At 54.6% G+C, this 23570-nt stretch overlaps 1 protein-coding gene across 1 annotated transcript; it reads left to right on the top strand.

Annotated features, from left to right (window-relative positions):
• Positions 1-140: 140 nt before the first annotated feature.
• Positions 141-23068, top strand: ZNF282 (zinc finger protein 282). Its single transcript, XM_068973253.1, has 8 exons — positions 141-324; positions 3192-3611; positions 11374-11500; positions 12014-12133; positions 15649-15768; positions 17412-17525; positions 18792-18905; positions 22215-23068. The coding sequence occupies exons 1-8, from the start codon at positions 160-162 to the stop codon at positions 23066-23068; spliced, it is 2034 nt and encodes a 677-aa protein (XP_068829354.1). The 5' UTR covers positions 141-159.
• Positions 23069-23570: the final 502 nt, after the last annotated feature.

The following is a 23570-nucleotide window of genomic DNA, read 5'->3' on the forward strand; positions in this document are numbered from 1 at the left end:
GGCGGCGCGGGCGGCGGAGGGGCGGGGAGCGCCGCCGAAGGGGACTGTTTGCTCCTACGGGCTGTAGATGGAGCTGTCCGGCCCCGGCGAGGGGGAAGGCGCCTGGAAAACGTTCTTCTTCTCCCTGGCCGGCCCGAGCGGGGGAACAGCGCTCCCAGGATGCAGTTTGTGTCAACACGGCCGCAGCCTCAGCAGCTGGGCATCCAGGGCCTGGGGCTGGACAGCGGGAGCTGGAGCTGGGCGCAGGCCCTGCCCCCGGAGGAGGTCTGCCACCAGGAGCCGGCGCTGCGCGGGGAAATGGCCGAGGGAATGCCGCCCATGCAGGTGGGTGCACCCCCGCCGGCGCCATGGCCGCCCGCCTGCCGTGGGGGCGGGGCGCGGGGCCGGGGCGGCGGGGGGCCCCGGGCCGCGGGCGGGGGTGGGGTCGGGGGGACAGGGGCTCGCGCGGCAGGCCGGGCCCGGCGCCCTCGCAGGCCCCCGCCCGCACCCCGGAGCGGCGGGCCCCCGAGGCCGCGTGCGGGCCGGGCCCGGAGCCGGCGCCCCGGGGAGGCCCCCGCGGGGCCGGGGATTTGCGGGGGGAGGGCCCGGAATGCGCGGTCCCCGCCGTGACCGCGTCCCCCACCCCGGCCCGGGCTCGCCTAGGGGCTGGCCGGCCGCCTCGCGCCAGGCCGGGGACGTGGGCGCGCGGGGTCCCTGGTCAGATTTTACCGCTGCGGCCAACTCAGACAGAAAGGTGTGTTTAAATGTTGTACGGCCATCATCTCTCCCCAAGTGTAATAGCGATTCACGTTTCTCCCTGGCACCGGCTGTGATCGAGGAAGGGGCCGGTGAGAGATGCTTTTGCCCTCTTGCCAGCGGTGGGCAAACTTGGCCGCACTGTTAGAAGCACCTGAGCACCTTTCAAGACTCCTGACTCCCAAGCCTCCTCCAGACCGGTGAAATCTGAGTCTCTGGGGTTGAGAGTGGGCACCAGTCCTTAAGGAGGAGCTCACGGTGCAGACGAATTGGGGAGCCAGAGCTCCAGGGCTGTGTGTGAGGCGGAGACAGGCCTCGATGGCTTTGCCAGGGGCAGAGGGTGGGACCTGACCTCGGCTGGACTCCGCCAAGCCCCACTCTGTCCCTGGCCTGGTTCTCAGCCAGCCAGGTTCTGACACGTCGGCCAGGAGTTGCTGTGTCCTGTCTGACCATGTTTCAGCCTTACATCTCCAAACCTGTTCAGGGGAGCAGAATCTGCTGCCCCAAAATCTGCCTCCTTGGCACCAGGATTATTTTAAGATGGTTATTTTAGAGGAGCTGCAGGCACAGGAGACGCTCTGAAAACCAAGTAGGAGTTCCCTTTGTAGAAGAGAAACCTCCATCGCTGTACCAGGAAGAGGGCATGACTCAGTCGCTAAAAACTCTTTATCAGAGAAGGCAGCGACTTATATCTGCATTAACCTGTGCCCTTACATCCTATCCTTTCCCTGGGCACCCCCATAACTAACTCCTCAGCCCCCCAACATCATCCTTTGTCTTTAGCTGAAGATGGTACTTCATACAGTGGTTTGGGTCATTTTGGCGGATCACTCAGGTCTCTGGGTCTCGCCCATGTTTACAGGAGGTATGTTTGTTTGTTTAGTCACTCAGTCGTGTTAGACTCTTTGGGACTCCCATGGACTGTAGCCTGCCAGGCTCCTCTATGGGATTTCCCAGGCAAGAATACTGAAGTGGGTTGCCATTTCCTTCTCCAATACAGGAGGTATACGTGTTACTGAAATTGTTTTTCTCTTGTTGATCTGACTTATGGCAATTTGACTGTGAGACCAGGGAAGAACCTAGAAGGGTAGAAGGAAAATTTTTCTCCCCCAACACCTGCGAAAAGTAAACTGGGCCCAGTGACGTTCTGAACTTCCACCCGTCAGCCCTTGACCTGTTCGGTGGGCCCGGCTGGAATGACACCTCTGTGTGCCGAGGGCACAGCTTTGCTGGAGATGCCAGGACCTCTCGCCCAGGCCCTGCTGCCTTTTCTCCCATGTCAGGAGTTGCTCCCTGGAACCTGTGTGATCTTCCTCTGTGGCTGCCACAGCCGTGCCGAGTCTGAGAGGGCCGTGAGCATGTCTGTCCTGACCTGCCCAGCTCACCTCTAAGTAACAGGTCTCCACTTCACCCATCCTGAGGGCCCCTTCAGCAGCAACAGAGAGAACAGAAAGTGACCCTTCTCCTGTCACATGGCAAGGAGAGACCATTTCAGCCCTGCTGTCCAGCAAGCCCTGGGTGCTGGTGGGGTATGGGGCCAGTCCCCGGGTCAACAGTACACAGTGACCACCCCTCTCTTGGTCATAGGGATCAACTCTTAACTTGCATCCTGGGGACTTTGCCTTTCTGGGTGAGGACCCAGAGCTGGGGGTACTGGAGGGCCAGGGCCACTGGGTACCCCTCCCCTGGGGAAGCAGGAGGGGTGGGGGGATCTTCTCCTCCTCTTAGAAATGCTCCCCCCTCCCCCCTCCTCAGGGAATGACATTTTCGGGCACACCCACTTTGGAAAATATGAATACACAGTTGTGTAAGGAGACAAGGCTGCTCGCTTGTTCTCTGGCTCGGGCTCCCAGTGTCTCCGGTGCCCCCAGCCCCATTATCTGAACTGTGTTTTTGTCAACCTGCAGCACCTAGAACCGCTCCAGTAGGCGGTGCAGAGCTGTGCTCTGGAAAGGCACTTCTCTGGGCTTCTATTTCATCATCTTTAAAGCAGAGCTCTAGGATAATCGTTCTTGCCCTAACCTGCTTAGAGATTGCTGGAACGATTAGGGGGCGCGTGACTGATGTGAACATTTTTGCTTTGAAGCAGCAAATGCTGGGCAAGCTCTTCGGAGTTCACCATTAAGTTTAGCCCGCGAAGAAAGCAGCTGGTCTCGTCAAAGAGAAGTGGCCTGTGACAGTTTAGGCCAGGGTCCACCACCTTGACCTGCCATGGGTCAAGGTGGGTGGTAGACTAGTGACCAGCCCGACTCCCGCAGGCCAGGAGTGGGAAGGTCGGGTGGGTGGGTGCCCAGCTACTGCTGCGGACCTTAGTGAACGCCGTAGCCGGAGAGGAAGGGGCTTGGCAGGAGAATGGGGATCTGCAGCATTTGACGCGTTGTCCCCTGCTCTCGGGCCACCTTCGCTCCTTACAAGGGGTCTCATGCTGGCCATCACTTCCCCCACCCTGCCCGCAGGCTCAGGAATGGGACATGGACGCCCGGCGACCGATGCCTTTCCAGTTCCCACCCTTCCCAGATCGGGCCCCTGTCTTCCCCGACCGCATGATGCGAGAGCCCCAGCTACCCACGGCAGAGATCTCGCTCTGGACCGTGGTGGCCGCCATCCAGGCCGTGGAGAGGAAGGTGGACGCCCAGGCCAGCCAGCTGCTCAACCTGGAGGGCCGGACGGGGACGGCCGAGAAGAAGCTGGCCGACTGCGAGAAGACGGCCGTGGAGTTCGGGAACCACATGGAGGGCAAGTGGGCCGTGCTGGGGACCCTGCTGCAGGAGTACGGGCTGCTGCAGAGGCGGCTGGAGAACATGGAGAACCTGCTGAGGAACAGGAACTTCTGGGTCCTGCGGCTGCCCCCGGGCAGCAAGGGCGAGGTCCCCAAGGTAAGCGGTGGTCCCCAAAGGGCAGGGAGGCCGGTGAGGACCTTGATTTCATTTCGTCAGGCCTTCTCACAAACGTCTCTGACCCCCTGTTGCCCAATGTTGGTGTCCTCTCAAAGTTGGCCTCCATTTGAACAACCTTGTCTGGAACGTTCTTCTGCAGGGAGGCTGGCCTCCATCCATTCCCCACAGAGCCCGTGGGTTCTGTCTGTGAGCCTTTTGCCCTCTCTGCTCCCAGTCCCTCCCAAGCGGTCTGGGTGTCTGCAAATTCCTAAAGCTTTTCCCGCCTGGGTTTTCGCCTTGACACCTTCAAAGACCGTTTGTCGTTGGCTGCGGTCTGCGCCTGCTCCTCTGCACGCGGCTGGAGACAGACCCGAAACCACTCCAAGCAGAGTTGCTGGAGTCATGACCGTCACCAGCGGGCCCATCTCATGATCAGAATTCATGCTCCGTTTCCTATTCTGTTTTCCCTCCCACCTTCTCCTGGCCCATCAACCCTGCACTCTCAGTCAACGGGCTGCTTTCCCAGGCAAGAATACTGGATTGGGTTGCCATTTCCTTCTCCAGGGGATCTTCCTGATCTGGGGATGGAACCTGGGTGTCCGGCATTGCAGGCCAATTTTTTACCAACTGAGCTGCCCAAATGAGAACGTAAATAAGTCTGTACACTGTGATTGCTATGCCTCTAAGTTTTTCCCCCTGTAAGTGCCTCCTTTGTCTCTCCCACATCCCCTTGTAGTTCTAGGCCATCTGACCTGTGGACTTCCTCACTGTCTGGACTCTGCTGCTGCGTCCTCCCTGGTCTCATTTACTGTGTTCCTCTCTTCTCAGTCTTCCAGTAACCTGGGGATTGGGTTATTCTCCCTGAACTCATGTGGCTGAGGCTCTTGCCGCCACCTCGTCATCCTGTTGGTCTTGCCAGAGCTCTGATGGTGTCCATAGAGCCAGGGATCATTAGAACCACAGTATTAACCTCCCAGTCTTCATCTTCCTGCCCTTTCATGCAGAAGACCACCCTTCCTAGAAACACCTGTTGGCTTCCGGACCCCCCTCCCATGTTGGTTCTTTCCCTACAGCACCAGCTGCTGCTTCTCAGTCTTCTTTGCCATTCCCTCTCCTTTTCTTATGTTTGGAGTGGTCCCGGGCTCCTCCTGGCCTGCCTGCGGTCTCTCCTCCCTCCCTCATGATTTCACCCAGGCTCAGCGCTGTAGATGCAGCCTGTGTGCTGTCAGCTCCCGAGTGCAGTCTCTCCCTCCCACTCTTGCTCTCTGTATCCTGCCTAGACTTCCTTCTCGAATGCCAGATTCGCATTCCTGCCTGCTAATTCAGCATCTCCATCAGGCTGTCAGCAAATATCTTAGATTTAACTCAAACCAAACTGGGGCCTCCCTGATAGCTCAGTTGGTAAAGAATCTGCCTGCAATGCAGGAGACCCTGGTTCGATTCCTGGGTCGGGAAGATCCCCTGGAGAAGGGATCAGCTACCCACTCCAATATTCTCGGGCATCCCTCATGGCTCAGCTGGTAAAGAATCCTCCTGCAGTGCAGGAGACGTGGGTTCGATCCCTGGGTGGGGAAGATCCCCTGGAGAAAGGAAAGGCTACCCACTCCAGTATTCTGGCCTAGAGAGAATTCCCAGTTCATGGGGTCATAAAGAGTCAGACACAACTGAGCTACTTTCACTTACTAACTTACTTAAACTGAACTTCTGATTTCTGCCCGAACCCTGCTCTCCTCAAAGTCATCCTCATCCTTCCAGCTGCTCAGGCCGCAAGCCTCGGGGTCATCCTCGCTTCCTCTCGTTCTCGCACCTGATTTCCATTATATTAGTAAATACTATCTGATTTTTCTTCAAAATATGCACACAGCCCCGCTCCCACCCCCCGCCACCTCACTGTTCCCACCTTCGTCTAATTGTAACCACCGCTGCCTCCTGTCTGATTCCTGCTGTGGCCTCCGCACTGGTCCCCTTGTCTCCATCCTTGGCCCCCACGCCAAACCATCTATTTTCAACAGAGCAGCCAGACTGATCCTTTTGAGAAATATAAATCAGTCATATCACCTCTGTTTAAAGCCCTCAAATGGCTCCCCAGGTTATTCAGTTTCAAAACCTCCGTTTTGTCAGTGGTCCCCTCCCTCAAACCCACCCCTCTGACCTTATCTCCCTCCACCCCCTCTGGCCCACTCCTTGCTGCCAGCGCACCACAGGGTCCCCCTGGCAGGGACTTTCCTTCACTGAAGCCGCCCCCCTGCAGGTCGCTCCCATCAGGGGTCTGCTAGCTGTCACTGGATCAGTGTCCCCTTCATGGCCACCCAGCCCAGCACACCCTTTCCTTGGTCCCTGCTCTCATTTCCTCCAAGCAATTAAGTATTCAGGTATCTGAAATACTTTCTCTGTGTCTCTTGGTTGGCTTTCCTCCGTGTGGTTCACTGCAGCATCCCAGTGCCTGCGACAGGACCTGCTTGTAGCAAAACATGTGTGCTGAGTGACTCTGCAGCTGGAGGGCTCACGCTTCCACATAAGGGCCTGGCCCTTTTTTATCTTTGGTTCTGGCAGTCAGCCAGTGGCTTGGCCAGAGGAGGTGCTGGGCGGTGATCCATTGAGGCCTCACAGAGCTGAGTCCTAACAGCGGTTCCTCCCTAAGCCGCCCTCTGCCGCTGCAGCCTGCGGGGCTGGTCTGTGTAGAGTTTGGCGTATAAACCATGTTGCTTGTGTTCATCTCCCCACACGCTGCCCTTTGCTGTTGTCTGTGCTCTGCACTTTAACTAAGTGCCGAGTCCTGGCCCCACTGTGCATTGAACCATGTGTCAGGGTCTTGATTTGTACCTCATGGAACATGGCTTACTTGTGGGGTCCAGAAGCAGAAAGCTTGGGTTTGAATCTTGGCTTCACCACGTATCAGTTTTCCTACCACAGGTCAGGTATGTTTTCTGTTGTCTCTGGGCCTCCTCAATCCCTGCTAGGAAAGAATTGACCTTTAAATAAGTCATTCAGTAAGTGAATTCCCAGCAGGTCCCTCTGAGATTCAGTGTTCTCATCTGTAACATGAAGATGATAATACGCTTGATTTGTGGAGCTGCGAGGACTGCTGTGACAACACCATGTAGCTCATTGTATTAGTTGTCCATTGCTGTGTAACAAATACCCCAACACTTAGCAGCCTAAAAAAATTATTTTTTATCATCTTACAGTTTCCATGGGTTAGGAATTCAGGAGCAGCTTAGCTGAGTGGTTCTGGCTCAGAGTCTCATGAAGTTATAGTCACGCTGTTGACTGGGGCTACAGTCATCTGAAGGCTCAACTGAGGCTGGAGGATTGGCTTCCAGTTGCTCCTTCCTTCCTGGCAGGAAGCCTCAGCTAGGTCCTCACTGCTTGAACCTGTCCTGTAAGGCTGCTCAGGCATCCTTATAACATGGCAGCTGTCTTCCCCCAGAGTAAAAGATCCAGAAAGAGAGACCAGGATGGAAGCTGTAGCAACTTTTATGACCAAGCCTCGGAAGCTGTTTTACAAATTTGTTGACATACTGAGTGCAGCACGCTAACAGCATCATCTTTTAGGATTTTAAATAGCTCAACTGGAATTCCATCACCTCCACTAAGACGCTTGCTACTTGGAAGGAAAGCTATGACAAAGCTCGATAGTGCGTTAAAAAGCAGAGACATCACTTTGCCAACAAAGGTCCATAGAGTCAAAGCTATGGCTTTTCCAGTGGTCATGTACGGATGTGAGAATTGGACCATAAAGAAGGCTGAGCACTGAACAATTGATGCTTTCGAATTGTGGTGTTGGAGAAGACTCTTGAGAGTCCCTTGGACTGCAAGAAAATCAAACCAATCAATCCTAAAGGAAATCAATTCTGAATGTTCATTGAAAGAACTGATGCTGAAGCTCTAATACTTTGGCCACCTGATCTGAAGAGCTGACTCACTGGAAAAGATGCTGAAGCTGGGAAAGATTGAGGGCAGGAGGAGAAGAGGGTGGCAAAGGATGAGATGGTTAGATATCATCACCAACTCAGTGGACATGAATTTGAGCAAACTCCAGGAGATAGTGAAGGACAGAGGAGCCTGGTGTGCTGCAGTCCCTGGGGCTGCAAAGAGTTGAACATGACTTACTGAACAACAAAACAGCAGAAGTTGTAGACCATCACTTCTTTTGTTATTAGAAGCAAGTCACTCAGTCTTGCTCACACTCAGTGGGAGAAGAATTAGGCTCTATTTTTTGAAGGGACAAAGAATTTGTGGATGTATTTTAAAATATCCACAACCATAAGGCACCATGAAACTGTTAATATTGCGGGCCATAGTTTTAATTCCTTGTAGACTCTTGGCCTTGTTAGATGCATTCTCTTTGTCAGATCCAAGGAAGGCCATTGTCTCTCAGCTGCTCTGTGCCTTGTGGTTTCTATTAATTGTGTAATTATTCATGGATAATTCATGAATAATCTTTTCTGTCTGGCTGAACTGTAGGCTGCCTGTAGTCTTGGACCATGCTTCAGACTTCTGCCACATCCTAGCACAGTGAAGTTTTTGCAAAGTGATATCTTTTTCCACCTGGGAGACTATGGTCCCGGAATTTTGACTGGTGAAGGGAAGCAGAGGAGTTGGTGTGTTGGAAAAGGTAACAGATTTTTTTTTTTTTTTTTGGCCGCACTGGGTCTTTGCTGCTGCACATGAGCTTTCCCTAGTTGTGGCAAGCAGGGGCTACTCTTCACTGCGGTGCGGAGGCTTCTCACTGTGGTGGCTCCTCTTGCTGTGGAGCCTGGTCTGTGGGCACGTGGGCCCCAGTAGTTGTGGCACACGAGCTTAGTTGCTCCGCGGCACGTGGACTCTTCCCGGACCCGGGATTGAACCCACATCTCCCACATTGGTAGGTGGATGCTTATCCATTGTATCTCCAGAGAATTCCACCAACTTGGTTTTGAATACATTTAGTGTGAGGTCCTTAAAAGATGAATAAACGAAGCCAGTCAGAAGACCGTTGAAATGTGAACTCTGAAGGGAAAGTTGAAGAGTGTCATCTACAAAGAGGTACCCACAGAACTTGTAAAAGACACAAGCAAAAAAAAAAAAAAAGAAAGAAAGAAATTGCCAAGGGGAAAGCAAGGAAACAGGGAACAGTGAGGGCCGGACCTTGGTCTCGGGGGGAAGAAGGAGGAGCTGTAAGGAGGATGAGAGCCGGGCTCCATGGCTGTGGGAAGCAAGCAAGGGGAGATTTCAGGAAGGCGCTCTGGCCTCTGTGAGGACTGAGGGGTCGAGGGTTAACGGCAGGAAGCTGATAACCTCCCAGGAGGTGGTTCAGACAGTGGGGGGCAGACAATGGGCAGATTTCAGGGGGTGAGGGATGTGTGGATTGTGAAGAAAACACAGAGCGTGCATCTTGGGATGTTTCTTTTTTTTTTTTTTTGAGCCATGCCAAGGGGCATGTGGGATCTTATTTATAGTTCCCTGACCAGGGATGGAATCCGTTCTCCGTGCAGTAGAGGTGTGGAGTCTTCACCCCTGGACAGGGAGGTCCTTGGAATGTTTCAGGAGAAGAAGGCACGTAGCCTCACTGAAGGAGGCAGAGTGGAGGGCTGGAGGCCCTGAAGTGAGAGCAGGGTGGGGAGAGACGGAAGATGCCAGAGGGAGAAGCTGGCATGGACTGAGTGTCACAAGCAGGAGGAGAAGGAGAAATGAAGGGCACATGTGGGGAGTCGGCTCACCTGGGAGACGGGCCGAGCCAGGAGCTTGCGACCAGCAAGCTGCCATCAAGGGGAGACTGGGGATGGCTGGGGAGAGCGAAGAGCTCGAAAGAAGCCTCCCGGGGAACACAGCGAGATGGGAACAAGCTAGCCAAGAGGCTTGCGAAGCAGCCTGGAGCCTCAGCCAAGAGGTCAGAGTGTATCGCGATTGTCACCTGCAGAATTTTGTGACCTTTATCTCGGGCAGGGAATTTAAATGAAGATGGCTCTGCCTCAGTTTTCCTAGGCTGGGGGTTCGCCCAAGTCTGTGGAAGGTCCAGGGGATTAGAAGTTCTAGTTCTGTTTCTACAGATGGGAGTGAGCTGCCAGGCGGTAGGCGGCATCCAGCTGCACATGTGGCACCTGACGCTGGCACTGGCACCTCTCCTCTGTGTAGAGGCACTGCCCACTCACCAGACAGCACACCTGCGGGCCTGCCCAAGAGGGCAGCTTTTTCTAATTCACACCGAGGTACCACGTGTCAGGTACCAAGAAGGATGGTACCAAGAGTCAGGGCTTGGGGAGAACCGAGGGCTTGGGTTTCAGGGTGAGGGGGAAAGGAACAGAAAGTGTTAGGAGGTGAGGCTGGTGGTCAGCACAGGGCAGCTCAGATCCTAAAGTCACGGAACTGAAACCATCCTGAACGATTCTATGCAGATGAGGTCATGCTGGTGAGTGACCGCAATGGGCAGACAGGAGGCCTCGCCCACCCGAGATGACAGCTTTATGGGGCAGACGAGATGCCCTGAACCTTGTGACTGATGTTAGACAACTGACGACTCAGGCTCCAGCGGGACCTTCCTCATGTGGGTGAAGACCATTCAACACATCCAGGAAATGCTTACTGACTCCGAACTACGAGCTTCTAGATGCTTGGGACATCGCTTCGGTTCAGTTCAGTTTAGTCGCTCAGTCGTGTCCGACTCTTTGCGACCCCATGAATCGCAGCACGCCAGGCCTCCCTGTCCATCACCAACTCCCGGAGTTCTCTCAGACACGTTCATCGAGTCGGTGATGCCATCCAGTCATCTCATCCTCGGTTGTCCCCTTCTCCTCCTGCCCCTAATCCCTCCCAGCATCAGAGTCTTTTCCAATGAGTCAACTCTTCGCATGAGGTGGCCAAAGTACTGGAGTTTCAGCTTTAGCATTATTCCTTCCAAAGAAATCCCAGGGCTGATCTCCTTCAGAATGGACTGGCTGGATCTCCTTGCAGTCCAAGGGACTCTCAAGAGTCTTCTCCAACACCACAGTTCAAACGCATCAATTCTTCGGCACTCAGCCTTCTTCACAGTCCAACTCTCACATCCATACATGACTACCGGAAAAACCATAGCCTTGACTAGACGGACCTTAGTCAGCAAAGTAATATCTCTGCTTTTGAATGTGTTATCTAGGTTGGTCATAGTGGTGCCCAAAACAGATCAAGATGCCAGAGCCTAAGCACCAGCAAGTTTTAGTGACAAAAATGTAGCTGTGCACCTAGAGGTGACAGAAATACAGCTTCTCAACAGGATTTTATTGTACTTGATTCCCTGAGACTGCAAGAACCTACTCTATGTCTGTCACCCTGAACACCAAAAGCTTGACCTTTGGGTACCCAGTTGACCTTAAAGTGAATTTACAAAGGATATGGTTAAATGCCTCATTTTAATTTTTTTATTATATATTTTTTCAAACTTTTAAACTTTTCATTTTGTATTGGCATATAGCCAATTGACAATGTTGTAATAGTTTCAGGTGAACAGCGAAGGGCCTCAGCCATAGATATGCATGTATCAATTCTCTCCCAAACTCCCTTCCCATCCAGGCTGTCACCTAACTTTGAAATGCCTCATTTTTAAAAGGCAGTGGTGACCATCTGTTATTGAAAGCTCAGGAGAATCAGAGTGGACTGACTCCACTGAGACAGGCCAAGCAGGATGGGGAGGTTGGGGCCATGGGGACTGGGGCCAGAGTCTGGGGTGGAGCAGTCAGTACCCCTCCCGGGAGCTGGGGAGGATCAGCAGGCAGGAAGCACCAGACTAACACTGTTGTTGGCCCAGGTTCCAGTGACTTTTGTGGACATCGCTGTTTACTTCTCCGAGGACGAGTGGAAGAACCTGGATGAATGGCAGAAGGAGCTTTACAACAACCTGGTTAAGGAGAACTACAAAACCCTGATGTCCCTGGGTAAGTGTGCCTTCCGTCCCCCAGCCAAGCATCTTCGGAGTGAGGGGTGACATGCTTCTCAACCCAGGGTGCACCCCTAGGCAAGGTGTTTCATGTTTATACTTCACAGAAATTCAAGAGACGATGTGCTTCCCTGTTAGGAAGTTAGAGCAATTGATAAGAGTATGGAAAGTAAAGACCCAGGAACAGGGCCTGTTACTACAGAACTGAACACTCTGCTGCTACTATTCTCGAATACAGCCCAACAGCATCCCTAGGCGCTACCTCCCAGCAGCCCTGGAGAAGCCACCGGTCTCTGCTGCTGTTTCTGGGTTCCAGAACCCAGCTAGTTCTCCACCAGGAACTGGAGGATCCATTGACTTAGACTCTCCTGAGAGGTGACCTGACATAACGGTCACCTCCGCCCGCCGAGAGGGGCGCCAGGGTAGAGGAGGGGAGGGCTTCCCATCACCCTTGATGGAGACCCTTTGGTGAAGTTCCCTCAGCCCTTCCTTGCCTTCCACTTCACTCCAGACTCGGAGGGACCCGTGTCCAAGCCGGAAGCCCCATCTCAGGCTGAGCCCCGGGAAGAGCCCTGCGTGTGGGAGCAGCGTGACCCAGAAGAGAGAGAGATCCTCATGGATCCAGACACAGGTGATGGCAGCTGCAGAGAGCCCCAAGTCGGGGTGGGGCGGGAGAGAAGCCCCCATCCCAGCATGAGTTCCGGGGGGCAGCGGGGCGCGGCTTCTCTTAGTTGTTCGTGGGGCCGGTTCTGCCGCCTTGCAGATTGGGCGGTCACATACAGGAAGTTTCAGGGCCAGGAAGGGCACCATGGAGGTTCGTCTTTTGGGTTAGAGGCATGTCACTTGAGATGCCCAGGTAAACTGGAGACGATGGAGAGGGGCGGCCTCCCAGGCCTGACTGGGGCGCTAGACATGGGAGCGACCCTGCCCAGGCAAGTGGGCAGAGAGGGCTCTGCGTAGGTGTGTGGTGTGCGTGGTTGTGTGGGTGTGTGGTGTGCGTGATATGCACAGGGTGCTTAGTATGCATGCTGTACATAGGGTGCGTGGTGTGAGTGGTGCGCGTGGTGCACGTGGCCGGTTGCTTTGTGCCCGGCTGTCATCTCCAGCATTCTCAGCCTGTTCTCACAGACAGATTTACCCTCCAAGGCTGTCCCCTCACCCGAGGGGAATCTTATGTTCTAAGGATCCAGTTCCCTGAGAACATCACACCTGGTGACAGGAAGTGTGCGGGTTCTCAGGGACTCGGCTCTCCTGACGGTGTCGGACCAGGTGAAATCCAGTCCTCCAACCATATTCTCTGCCTCGTCACAGCAGCTTTCCTATCGGGGCCCTCTGCCCCTCCTGTCTTACATGTGGAGGGCGTGTTCACTGAAACCTCCCTAGAAGGTTGCTCGAAGACAGCCCCCTCCCTCCCAGTCTGCTCTCCTTCAGTTCAGTTCAGTTCAGTTCAGTCGCTCAGTCATGTCTGACTCTTTGCGACCCCATGAATCACAACACACCAGGCCTCCCTGTCCATCACCAACTCCCGGAGTTCTCTCAGACTTACGTCCATCGAGTCAGTGATGCCATCCAGCCATCTCATCCTTTGTCATCCCCTTCTCTTCCTGGCCCCAATCCCTCCCAGCATCAGGGTCTTTTCCAATGAGTCAACTCTTCACATGAGGTGGGCAAAGTACTGGAGTTTCAGCTTTAGCATCATTCCTTCCAATGAACACCCAGGACTGATCTCCTTTAGAATGGACTGGTTGGATCTCCTTGCAGTCCAAGGGACTTGTAAGTCTCCAACACCACAGTTCAAAAGCATCAATTCTTCGGTGCTCAGCTTTCTTCACCGTCCAGCTCTCACATCCATACATGACCACAGGAAAAACCATAGCCTTGACTAGACGGATCTTTGTTGGCAAAGTAATGTCTCTGCTTTTCAATATGCTATCTAGGTTGGTTATAACTTTCCTTCCAAGGAGTAAGCGTCTTTTAATTTCATGGCTGCAGTCACCGTCTGCAGTGATTTTGGAGCCCAGAAAAATAAAGTCTGACACTGTTTCCACTGTTTCCGCATCTATTTCCCATGAAGTGATGGGACCGGATGCCATGATCTTCGTTTTCTGAATGTTGAGCTTTAAGCCAACTTTTTCACTCTCCTCTCACTTTCATCAGGAGGCTTTTTAGTTCCTCTTCACTTTCTGCCATAAGGGTGGTGTCATCTGCATATCTGAGGTTATTGATATTTCTCCTGGCAATCTTGATTTCAGCTTGTGCTTCCTCCAGCCCAGCATTTCTCATGATGTACTCTGCATATAAGTTAAAGAAGCAGGGTGACAATAGACAGCCTTGACATACTCCTTTTCCTATTTGGAACCAGTCTGTTGTTCCATGTCCAGTTCTAACTGTTGCTTCCTGACCTGCATATAGGTTTCTCAAGAGGCAGGTCAGGTGGTCTGGTATTCTCATCTCTTTCAGAATTTTCCATAGTTTATTGTGATCCACACAGTCAAAGGCTTTGGCATAGTCAATAAAGCAGAAATAGATGTTTTTCTGGAACTCTCTTGCTTTTTCGATGATCCTTATTGACATGTGATTCACATTGCCATAAATTCACGTTTGGAGTGCAGGATTTAGTGGTTCACAGGCTGGTGCAGCCATCAGCACTATCTAATTCCAGAACATTTCCTCATAGGGAAGCCCACGCCCGGGAGCAGTCACTCCCATTCTCCGTACCCCGCCAGTCACTGGTCGCTATGGATCTGCCTATTCTGGACATTTTGTCTAAATGGCTCCTTCCCTGGCTTAAGCACCACACACGTTTGAGGTCAGCAGCTGTGACGACCTTTCCCATGAAAGCAGTGTAACCTCAGCTGTTCCACTGAATTGTCATCTATCCCTGTGTCACATAGGACAGAGACCACGGTGTCCATTTAATCGGGGATGGAGCAGACTGAGAGCCAGAGAGGCCAAGTGACTCATCGGCTGGGCGGAGAGCAGACCTGAAACCCAGATCCGAGTCTTCCGTTTCCTCATCTAGTCTCTTTCCTCCTGCCTGAGCTGTCTCCTGCCGGGGCTGGTGGTGTAGGTCACACCAGAGAGCCTCTTAAGAGGAAGATGCCCTGTGGTCACGTCTTGGGGTCTACATGGAACATGAGTTATTGTCCCTTATGCATAGGATGCTGTGCGATAGCCATCCAGGAATGGGGCTGGGCTGCTTCCCTTTGCCCACTCTAACTTCCTGCTAATTGTGTGTGTGTGTGTGTGAGTATGTCTGTGTGTGTCTGTGAGTATGTCTGTGTGTGTCTGTGAGTGTGTCTGTGTTATCTGTGTGTCTGTGTGTCTGTGCATGTCTGTGTGTGTGTCTGTGTGTGTTGTAAGTGTGTGCCTGTGTGTGTCTGTGTGTGTGTCTGTGTTGGTGTGGGTGTGTGTCTCTGTGTGTGTCTGTGTGTATGTCTGTGTGTCTATTTGTGTCTGTTGGTGTGTCTGCGTGTGTCTATGAGTGTATCAGTGTGTGTCTATCTGTGTCTGTGTCTGAGTGTGTCTGTGTGTGTGTGTCCGTGAGTATGTCTCTGTGTATCTGTGTGTGTGTGTTTGTGAGTGTGTGTGTGTGTCTGTGTTGGTGTGTGTGTGTCTATGTGTGTCTATGTGTGTATGTCTGTGTGTCTGTTTGTTGGTGTGTCTGTGTGTTTATCTGTGTGTCTGTGTATCTGTGTCTGTGTGTTTATCTGTTGGTGTGTCTATCTGTGTGTCTGTCTGTGTCTGTTGGTATGGGTGTGTGTGTCCGTCTGTGTCTGTTGGTGCAGGTGTGTGTGTGTGTGTGTCTGGCCTGATCTTTCTGACTGGGGTGCAGGATGAAGCCGGATGTCTCCCACGTGGAGGGAGCCCTGTGGCCCACCCTGACAGCAGCCACCCAGCACGGGCTGTCTCCGCGCTCTCTGCCTGCCTTCTTTTACCTTGCTCTGCAGCATGGCCCACCCCCTTGTCCTGGGGGTTGATCACCCCCTGCTCCCAGGCCCTTCTGCTCCTCAGGGTTCTTGGTGCCCATAGGAACCCAAGGCCCCTGTGCTCTCTTCCCTGGCGAGCGCTGTCGGCTGTGCCCCTGACCCCGAGCTGACGATCATTCCTGAAAACGGTACCGACCGTGTGACCCTCTGTCCCCAGGAGCAGAGCCCCTGGGGCCGGCACCGGACGCGTCCTCTCAGGTGAAGCGGGAGGAGGCCCTGTGCGCCCGGGCTCAGCGGGGCCTGGAGGAGAGAGCCATCCCCACGGAGTCCATAACCGGTGAGTGAGCCACCTGGCTGCCCGGGCTGAGTGGCTGAGAGAAGGGTCTGCGTGGTCTGCAGGTGCCCAGCATTCTCTGACAGGTGTGCCCGGCCAGAGGCCTGAGCTGAAGATGAAGTGTTGGTCCACGATTGATGGATAGGAAAGACAGGGTTTCCCACGAGGCACAGACACAGTGCGTGATGGGGACGAGGGGCCAGCACCTCTAGCCTTAGCTGTTCTGTTTTCTCTTCTTTGTAACATCAGGTTTTAACTACTCGTTTCTCCCCTTGAAAAACAGTGTCTGCCGAAGTACCGAGAGTGAAGCATTTTAGAGGTTCGGTGGGTGGGGAAACTGTGGGTCCCTAAGACCTGCTCCCAAGTGGGAAGAACTGATTTGTTTTAAACAAACACAGCTGTTGCCTCTGTGCCAGCCGCCCCCCTGCCCTAGGCGCCGTCCTGACGGGCAGTCTGGGTACTTCTTCTTTGACAGCATCCATCCAACATGTGTACGTGAGCACTCTCTTCGAGAAGATGTGGCTTAGTCAGAGTTCTCCAAAGAAGAGTAGGGTGTGTGCGTGCACACACATGTGTAAAGAGAGAGGGATTGAATTGAAGGAGTTGGCTTCTGCCAGCTGGAAACCAGGGGCAGTCTGCCGGTAGGATTGACTTTTCCTCGGGGAGTCAGTCTTTTCCTATTTGGCCGTCAGCTGGTGGGAGAGGCCCACCCACATAACCGAAGGTAATCCACCTTATTCCAAGTCTATGGGTTAAGTGTTAAACTCCTCAAAACAAAACAGCCTAACAGCATCCAGAGTAATGTTTGGCCTGCTATCTGGGTACTGTTGCCCAGACAAGTGGACACATAAAATTACCCATCACAAGATACAGTAATGCCCTGTGACTATAAGTTAAGATGATAGTATATTCTAAGTTAAGATAAGCTCTTAACTTACCCATGGGTTAGAGCTCCACAAGCTTCATCCCCTTAGTCAAAGCCTCATATTCATAGGTGAGTAGTAACAGCCCCCCAGCAGAGGAAGACAGCTTTCCAGTTCATCCAGCTCATTCCTTGAAAGCTTATATAGATAGCCATGTTACTATCTCCAGTGGAGTCTTTGAGATAAGAAGGCAATAAAAGGTAGATGAAGTTTAATGGAGTCTGCAGAGGAAAGAACAGGTAGGTTACATCTTAGAAAATTCCCGCTAAGATGGTGAAGATAAAAGGCTTTCTTGTTCAGTCGCTCAGTTGTGTCTGACTTTTTGCGACCCCGTGGACTGCAGCATGCCAGGCCTCCCTGTCCTTCACTGTCTCCCAAAGGCTTCCTGGAAGTGTCATTTCCCTGGCTGGTCCTTGCAGGAGGAAGACCTCCCTCATGCCGGTGCTCAGGCTTCTGGTGTGAAGCTCCGTGGAAGGGGTTACATTCCTGAAGGACAGACAAGCTCTCTCAGCGGCATCCCTGTGATGTCATCATTCCCCCGTAGTTTCCACTTATTCTCAGCAAAAGCGCCAGCAGTGGGGGCCAAGCTGACCTAAAGCTTTAATGACCTCGAATGATTACCGCTGACGTTTAGGGAAAAGAACCTATTGAGAGACATAAAGCAGTGCCTGGTGGGCGGGCCTGTGTCCCTTAACCCCTTTGCCGCTCTGTCCCATCAAGCAGACTCACCGGCCTCCGCCCAGGATCTCCTGTCCCGTATCAAACAGGAGGAGCCTCCGTGCGTGTGGGACCAGCAGGACTTGGCGGAGAGGGACATCCCAACAGACCCCAACTCAGGTGAGCGGGCCGCCAGAGCACATGGAGGGTGATGTTCCTATCTTCTGGGAAATCAACCCGACTGAGTCACTTTGGTCCAAGGCCAGTGAGAAACTCAGGGAATGAACCACTGTGTGTTCCCCAGAGGACGACTTTGTACCCATTTTTGTGTGTAACTACTAGAAAAGCGAGGAGGGTTTCTTTAAAGGAATCCTTACATCAATAATTTGTCCTGTCAGTGAACTGATACTGAAATGACTTAGCTGATTTCTGAAGTATAATCAACAAGCCTTTTATTTATTTTGTACTTTTTTCGGCCATGCCACGCAGCATGTGAAATTTTAGTTCCCTGTCCCAGGATCGAACCTGCACCCCAGTGGAAGCACAGAGTCTAAACCACTGGACGGCCAGGGAAGTCCCTCAAAAGCCTTTTAAAGGTTGTGCATATTTCTGACAGAAAGTAATTTACATTTTCTGGAATTTTCCTTGAGCGAATACTAGCTAGATGACTCCCAGAAAATTTCTGGGGGTAGTCCAGGCATAAAGGGGAGCATAAAAGAGCAGTAGGGATGCTCTGCCCAGCCAGGCCCCACGTGCGTGTATGTGTGTGTGTGCACGCACGTGCGTGTGTGCATGTGTGTATATGTGCTTATGTGTGCACACGTGTGTATGCATATGTGCATGCACTCACGTATACTTGCAGAGTGGAGGAGGCCAGCGTCATCTCATTTGGTGGTTGTGACCCCTGGGGACACCAGGCAGAAAAGCCAATGTAGAGTCTGGGGTTCCGTGTAGTCTGTCAGCTCTCCAGGGTCGCACAGTTTGGGGTGGGGAGCTGAAGGGCTCCAGGACAGACGAGGAAGCAGCGCTTCCTGATAAGGGAGGCGGACGTTCTGCTGCAGTTCTCATTAATGACCCTTGTCCACCGCCTCTGCCGTCGCTGATCATGAAGGCCTCGCCCTCCTCCCTCTGTCCTGTGGGCTGTCAGAGGCTGGGCTCCCCTCTGGCCTGGCCCCACAGATGGCCCTGGGGCTCCCAGGATCCCAGTCCTGGCTCGGTTGCCACACGGGCCTCCTGAGAGATGGGCCTCCTGCCTGGCTGAGCCCAGGTGCAGCAGCATCAGTGAAGTCCATCCAGGACCTCGAAGAGGGTGGGGGCACAGGATACCCAGACTGGCACATGCTCTCTGAGCAGAGCAGTGGCCTCTGCGTGTGGTGGTGTTTGAGCCTTTGGTGGGATGCTCGGTGAAATGAACAGGCTCTAAGTCTGCCTTCTCTCCCCAAACAGAGTCTCTGATCTCCGCCCACGATATCTTATCATGGATAAAGCAGGAGGAACAGCCGTACCCATGGGGCCCACGCGACTCCATGGACGGGGAGCTCGGGTTAGACTCTGGCCCCGGTGAGTGGGGCACCCAGCCGGGCCCCTGGGTATTTGGTCCAGAGGGATGGCTGCTCACCCACCCTGCCCCTTACAGGGTGATGCTCTGTCGTGGCGGCCTTTCAAAGGCCTGTATCAAAGCATTGACCCCTTTCCTTTTGAGGATGCAGGGGTGTTAGTTTCCTAGGATGGCTGAAGCAGCAGACATTTGTTCGCATAGTTCTGGAGGCCTGAAGTCTGAAGTCAGAGGTTTGGCGCGGCCCTGCTCCCTCTTAAAGCTGTGGGGGACCCCACCTTGCCTCTTCCTAGCCTCTGTGTCTGTTGGTGATCTTTGCTGTCTTTTGATCTGTGGATGTATCACCCTAATCTTCTGTCTTCACACCGTCTGTGTGTCTGTGTCTTGTAAGGTCAGGAGTCACGTGGGATCAAGGGCTTGCCCTCCTCCAGTATGACCTCATCCTAACTAATTACCCTTGGAAAGAGCCTATTTCCAAAGAAGGTCACACTCTGAACCACTGGGGGGATCCAGATTTTGACATATCTTCTTGGAGATATGTCTGTCTTGGAGATAACATCTTCTGTGTTGCTGTTGTTCAGTTGCTAGGTCATGTCTGGCTCTTTGTGACCCCATGGACTGCAGCACACCAGTCTTCCCCATCCTTCACTAGCTCCCAGAGTTTGCTCAAACTCATGTCCATTGAGTGGGTGACACCATCCAACCATCTCATCCTCTGTCATCCCCTTCTCCTCCTGCCTTCAATCTTTCCCAGCATCAGAGTCTTTTCCAGTGAGTCGGCCCTTCGCATCAGGTGGCCAAAGTATTGGAGCTTCAGCTTCAGCATCAGTCCTTCCAATGAATATTCAGGGTTGATTTCCATTAGGATGGACTGGTTTGATCTCCTTGCTGTTCAAGGAGCTCTCAAGAGTCTTCTTAACAGCCAGGGAAAGGAGAGTGGACTGGGAGCGAGAGGAGCTGAATGTTGACAAAAGTTTCAGTGGCATGCTGGGACATGCTGCCTGATTGTGAAAGTCTGAAAGAGAATGGAGGTAAAGAAGTAGTGAACGCAAGTATAGCTAACTCTTAGAAAGAAAAGGAACAGAGAAATGAGATGAGCTGGTAGCTGGATAGGGGAGCACATGAAGTCAAGGGAGGGTTAAGCTGGGTGAAGCTGTACCATTGTGTCTGGAAGGATACTCACTGCTTTCGAACCCTCATTCAAACTGCCTTAAAGAATAAAGACAAAAAAATAAAACTAAAAAAGAGAATTGCGGTAGCCGAGGACAGAAACCCACCCATCCACACTCAAAGAATAAAGACATTTATTCTCTTACGTAATGAAGAGGTGGTCTGGTTTCAGTCTCGGTTAGTTCAAGGATCCAAGGCCCCAGGTTCTTTCCAATCCTTGCTCGTCCACCTGTGGTGTGGATGGAGCAACATGGCCACAGCTGTTCCAAGCATCACCTCCAGCCCTAGAAGGGAAGGAAAGACCATCTTTTTTTTTCCCTACACTCTCTCCAGGGAGTGAGGAAGCCTTCCCAGAAAACACATCTCATTGGCCAGAACAAGGTCATGTGCTTGTATCTGAATCAGCTACTGGCCAGGGATTTCCAGAGTTATCAAGTCCTCACGTTAGACCCTGGAGGAGAAGGTGTGACATCTCCTTGGAAAATGGAAAAATGGGACACACTGATTTGCAGGGTAGGAGGCCAGGGTCTGAGACATGTGATCTTCTCCAGCAGTCTTCAGCTGCCTGAGTGCTGTTACCCACACTGGGGTCCCCTGGGCAACCCTGACAAAGGAAGGGGCAGAGGGACCCAGGAGCTAAGCTGGGTCAGGAAGGCAGAGCACCAAAAAACGTGCCCATACTGAGCGTGACGAAGGATCAGAGGAGGATTGGGACCGTTTGGGGTTGGGTTTCCCGGGAAACAGTCCCCGAGATGGAGGTTTCCTTGGGGGTCCTCTTGGGAATAACACCTATGAAGGAATGAGAGGAGCAGATTGTGGAGAGGGAGAAGCAGGGCCCACAGTGCAGCAGTGACAGAGGCCACAGCCAGACCTCCCGGCAGTGTCGGCTGAGAGGAGGGGTGCGGGGCGGGCTCAGCCCAGTCTGTTTAGGAGCAGCTGGTAAGGAACACATGTCATGGTTTGGGGCTCCTGTAGGAAGAAGGGACTGTGAACGAGGGATCCAGGAGGTGATGATGGAGGGTGAAGGAAGGAGAAGGCTCCTGAACACGGTCATCAAACCGAGTGGTTCCTTGGGGGTCAGAGTCCTGGCCTGAGGTCGCGGCTCTGATCAATGCTCTAGGCTTTGTGTCCCTCTGACCCCATGGTAGTGTGGGAGCATGGACTATGGAGAGGCAGGGATGCAAGCAAAGAGCATCATTGCAGGAGCAAGACTGGTGCTTCCTGGGGAGGCTGGCCGAGCAGCCGCTTCCACAGGAGGGGGTGCACAGCGTCATGACGTCTGCTCCCCACAAATGGGATCTGAGGCCAGATGGGACTCACACCAACACAGTTGACCCCACTGCTGTAGGAGGCCAAAGGCTGCATGCTAGGTGGAAATGCAACCTCACAAGGGAGGTGGGAGGCATGCCCCCAGCTCCCTGCATTCCACTCCCCTAGGCTTTTAGACAGGCTTTTCACCTGGGATGGTGGTGGTGGTTCAGTGGCTCAGTTGAGTCCGACTCTTTGCCACCACCCCGTGGACTGTAGCCCGCCAGGCTCCTCTGTCCATGGGATTCTCCAGGCAAGAAGACTGGAGTGGGTTGCCATGCCCTCCTCTGGGGGATCTTCCCAATCGAGGGATCGAACTCCGGGTCTCCTGCATTGCAGGCAAGTTCTTTACTGCCTGAGCCACCTGTGTGGTGGGTTCACCTGGGATAGGTTCTGGCAAATTCTTTCCTTCTTGTCAAGAAATTCTCTTTAGATAAATTAGCATCAAACATCAATACAGTTAAGTCTATTTCCGGGCATTTCTGCCTTTCAAGGGAGCTTTCGCAGAGCGCCGCTCTTCCCAGCATCTGCGGGAGTTTCCTGACCTAGCGGCGTGCCCCCCCAGCTACCCGCTTCGGGTGCCTCCGGCTCACGGCTCTGTGCGGGTCCGGGTGCCTCCGGCTCACGGTTCTGTGCGGGTCCGAGGGTCAGGCAGCCGTGTTTAATTCCCTCATCCTCGGGGGGAGCTGGGGGCCCGCCAGCCCATGACTCGCAGGAGGCCTCAGAGGACTTAATCAAGGGCCCGGCCCCCACCCCGCCTCGCAGAGACGGTTTGGGTCCCCCGCGCCCCAGACGAGCCGTATCAGCATGTCGCTTCTTCGTGTCTCTCCCCACAGGTGACAGCCTGCTGATGGTGAAGAACCCGGCCCCGCCCCCGCCGCCGCCGCCGCCGCAGCCCGCCCCGCCGAGCCTGCCCCCGCTGCCGGCGCCCCCGGAGGACGCGGGCGGCCCCCCGAGCCGCGGCGGGGGCGCGCTGCTGGACGACGGCTTCCCTGCGCTGCCCGGGGAGCGCGGTGCGGGCGGCGAGGGCGGCGGGGGCGCGGGCGGCGGCGGCGGCGGCGGCGGCGGCGGCGGGGGCGTGGGGGCGGCGGGCGGGGGTCCGGGCGGGGGCTGTGGCAGCTGCTGCTCCCCGGGCGGCCTCCGGCGTAGCCTCCTCCTGCACGGCGGCAGCGGCGGCGGCGGCGGCGGGGCGCGCAGCAAGCCCTACTCGTGCCCCGAGTGCGGCAAGAGCTTCGGCGTGCGCAAGAGCCTGATCATCCACCACCGCAGCCACACCAAGGAGCGGCCGTACGAGTGCGCCGAGTGCGAGAAGAGCTTCAACTGCCACTCGGGCCTCATCCGCCACCAGATGACCCACCGCGGCGAGCGGCCCTACAAGTGCTCCGAGTGCGAGAAGACCTACAGCCGCAAGGAGCACCTGCAGAACCACCAGCGGCTGCACACGGGCGAGCGGCCCTTCCAGTGCGCGCTGTGCGGCAAGAGCTTCATCCGCAAGCAGAACCTGCTCAAGCACCAGCGCATCCACACGGGCGAGCGGCCCTACACGTGCGGCGAGTGCGGCAAAAGCTTCCGCTACAAGGAGTCGCTCAAGGACCACCTGCGTGTGCACAGCGCCGGCGGCGGCGGCCCTGGCGGCGGCTCGGGCCTGGGCGCCCCGCGGCCCCTGCAGCCGCCGCCCGAGCGAGACTAGGGCCTGGCGGCGGCGGCGGCGGCGGCGGCGACAGGAGCAGGGCCGGGGCCAGGGGACGGGGATGGCGGGGCGAGCCTGGGGGTCGCGTCCTGAGGCTCCCCCCGTCCCCCACCACCACCACCATCCCGCCCTCGGTTCTCTGGGCGCCTTCCCTCCCTCGAGCCGCCACCTGCTGGAAATTGGGAACAGGAATTGCACTCCAGACGGGGGTCCCCCTGAGGGTGGGAGGGGCGGGCGGGAGTCCCCTAGACCTGTCCGGCTGAAGGGGCAGCCCAGCTCTTCTCACGGGGTGGACCGAGGGGCTTCCTCCCGCAGGGACGGTCCTGAAAGGACAGCGAGGAAGCCAGCACACACCCCCACCACCCCTCGGGCACCTAGCCTGCCCATTTGGCCTCTGGGCTCTGGGGTCTCAGATCGTGGTCAGGGAGAGTCACCCGGGAGTCTCGGACCCCTGCCGAGATCAAGAAATAGGGTCCTAAGGGTTAAAGCGACCCTAAAAAAA

Source organism: Capricornis sumatraensis, chromosome 5, assembly GCF_032405125.1.
Source record: "Capricornis sumatraensis isolate serow.1 chromosome 5, serow.2, whole genome shotgun sequence".
NCBI lineage: Eukaryota > Metazoa > Chordata > Mammalia > Artiodactyla > Bovidae > Capricornis > Capricornis sumatraensis.

Coding starts and splice junctions, on each gene's coding strand:
- ZNF282 (XM_068973253.1), top strand. CDS start 160: ATGCAGTTTGTGTCAACACGGCCGCAGCCTCAGCAGCTGGGCATCCAG. Junction 12,134..15,648: donor CCTCATGGATCCAGACACAG/GTGATGGCAGCT, acceptor CTCTGTCCCCAG/GAGCAGAGCCCCTGGGGCCG. Junction 15,769..17,411: donor CCCCACGGAGTCCATAACCG/GTGAGTGAGCCA, acceptor CCCATCAAGCAG/ACTCACCGGCCTCCGCCCAG.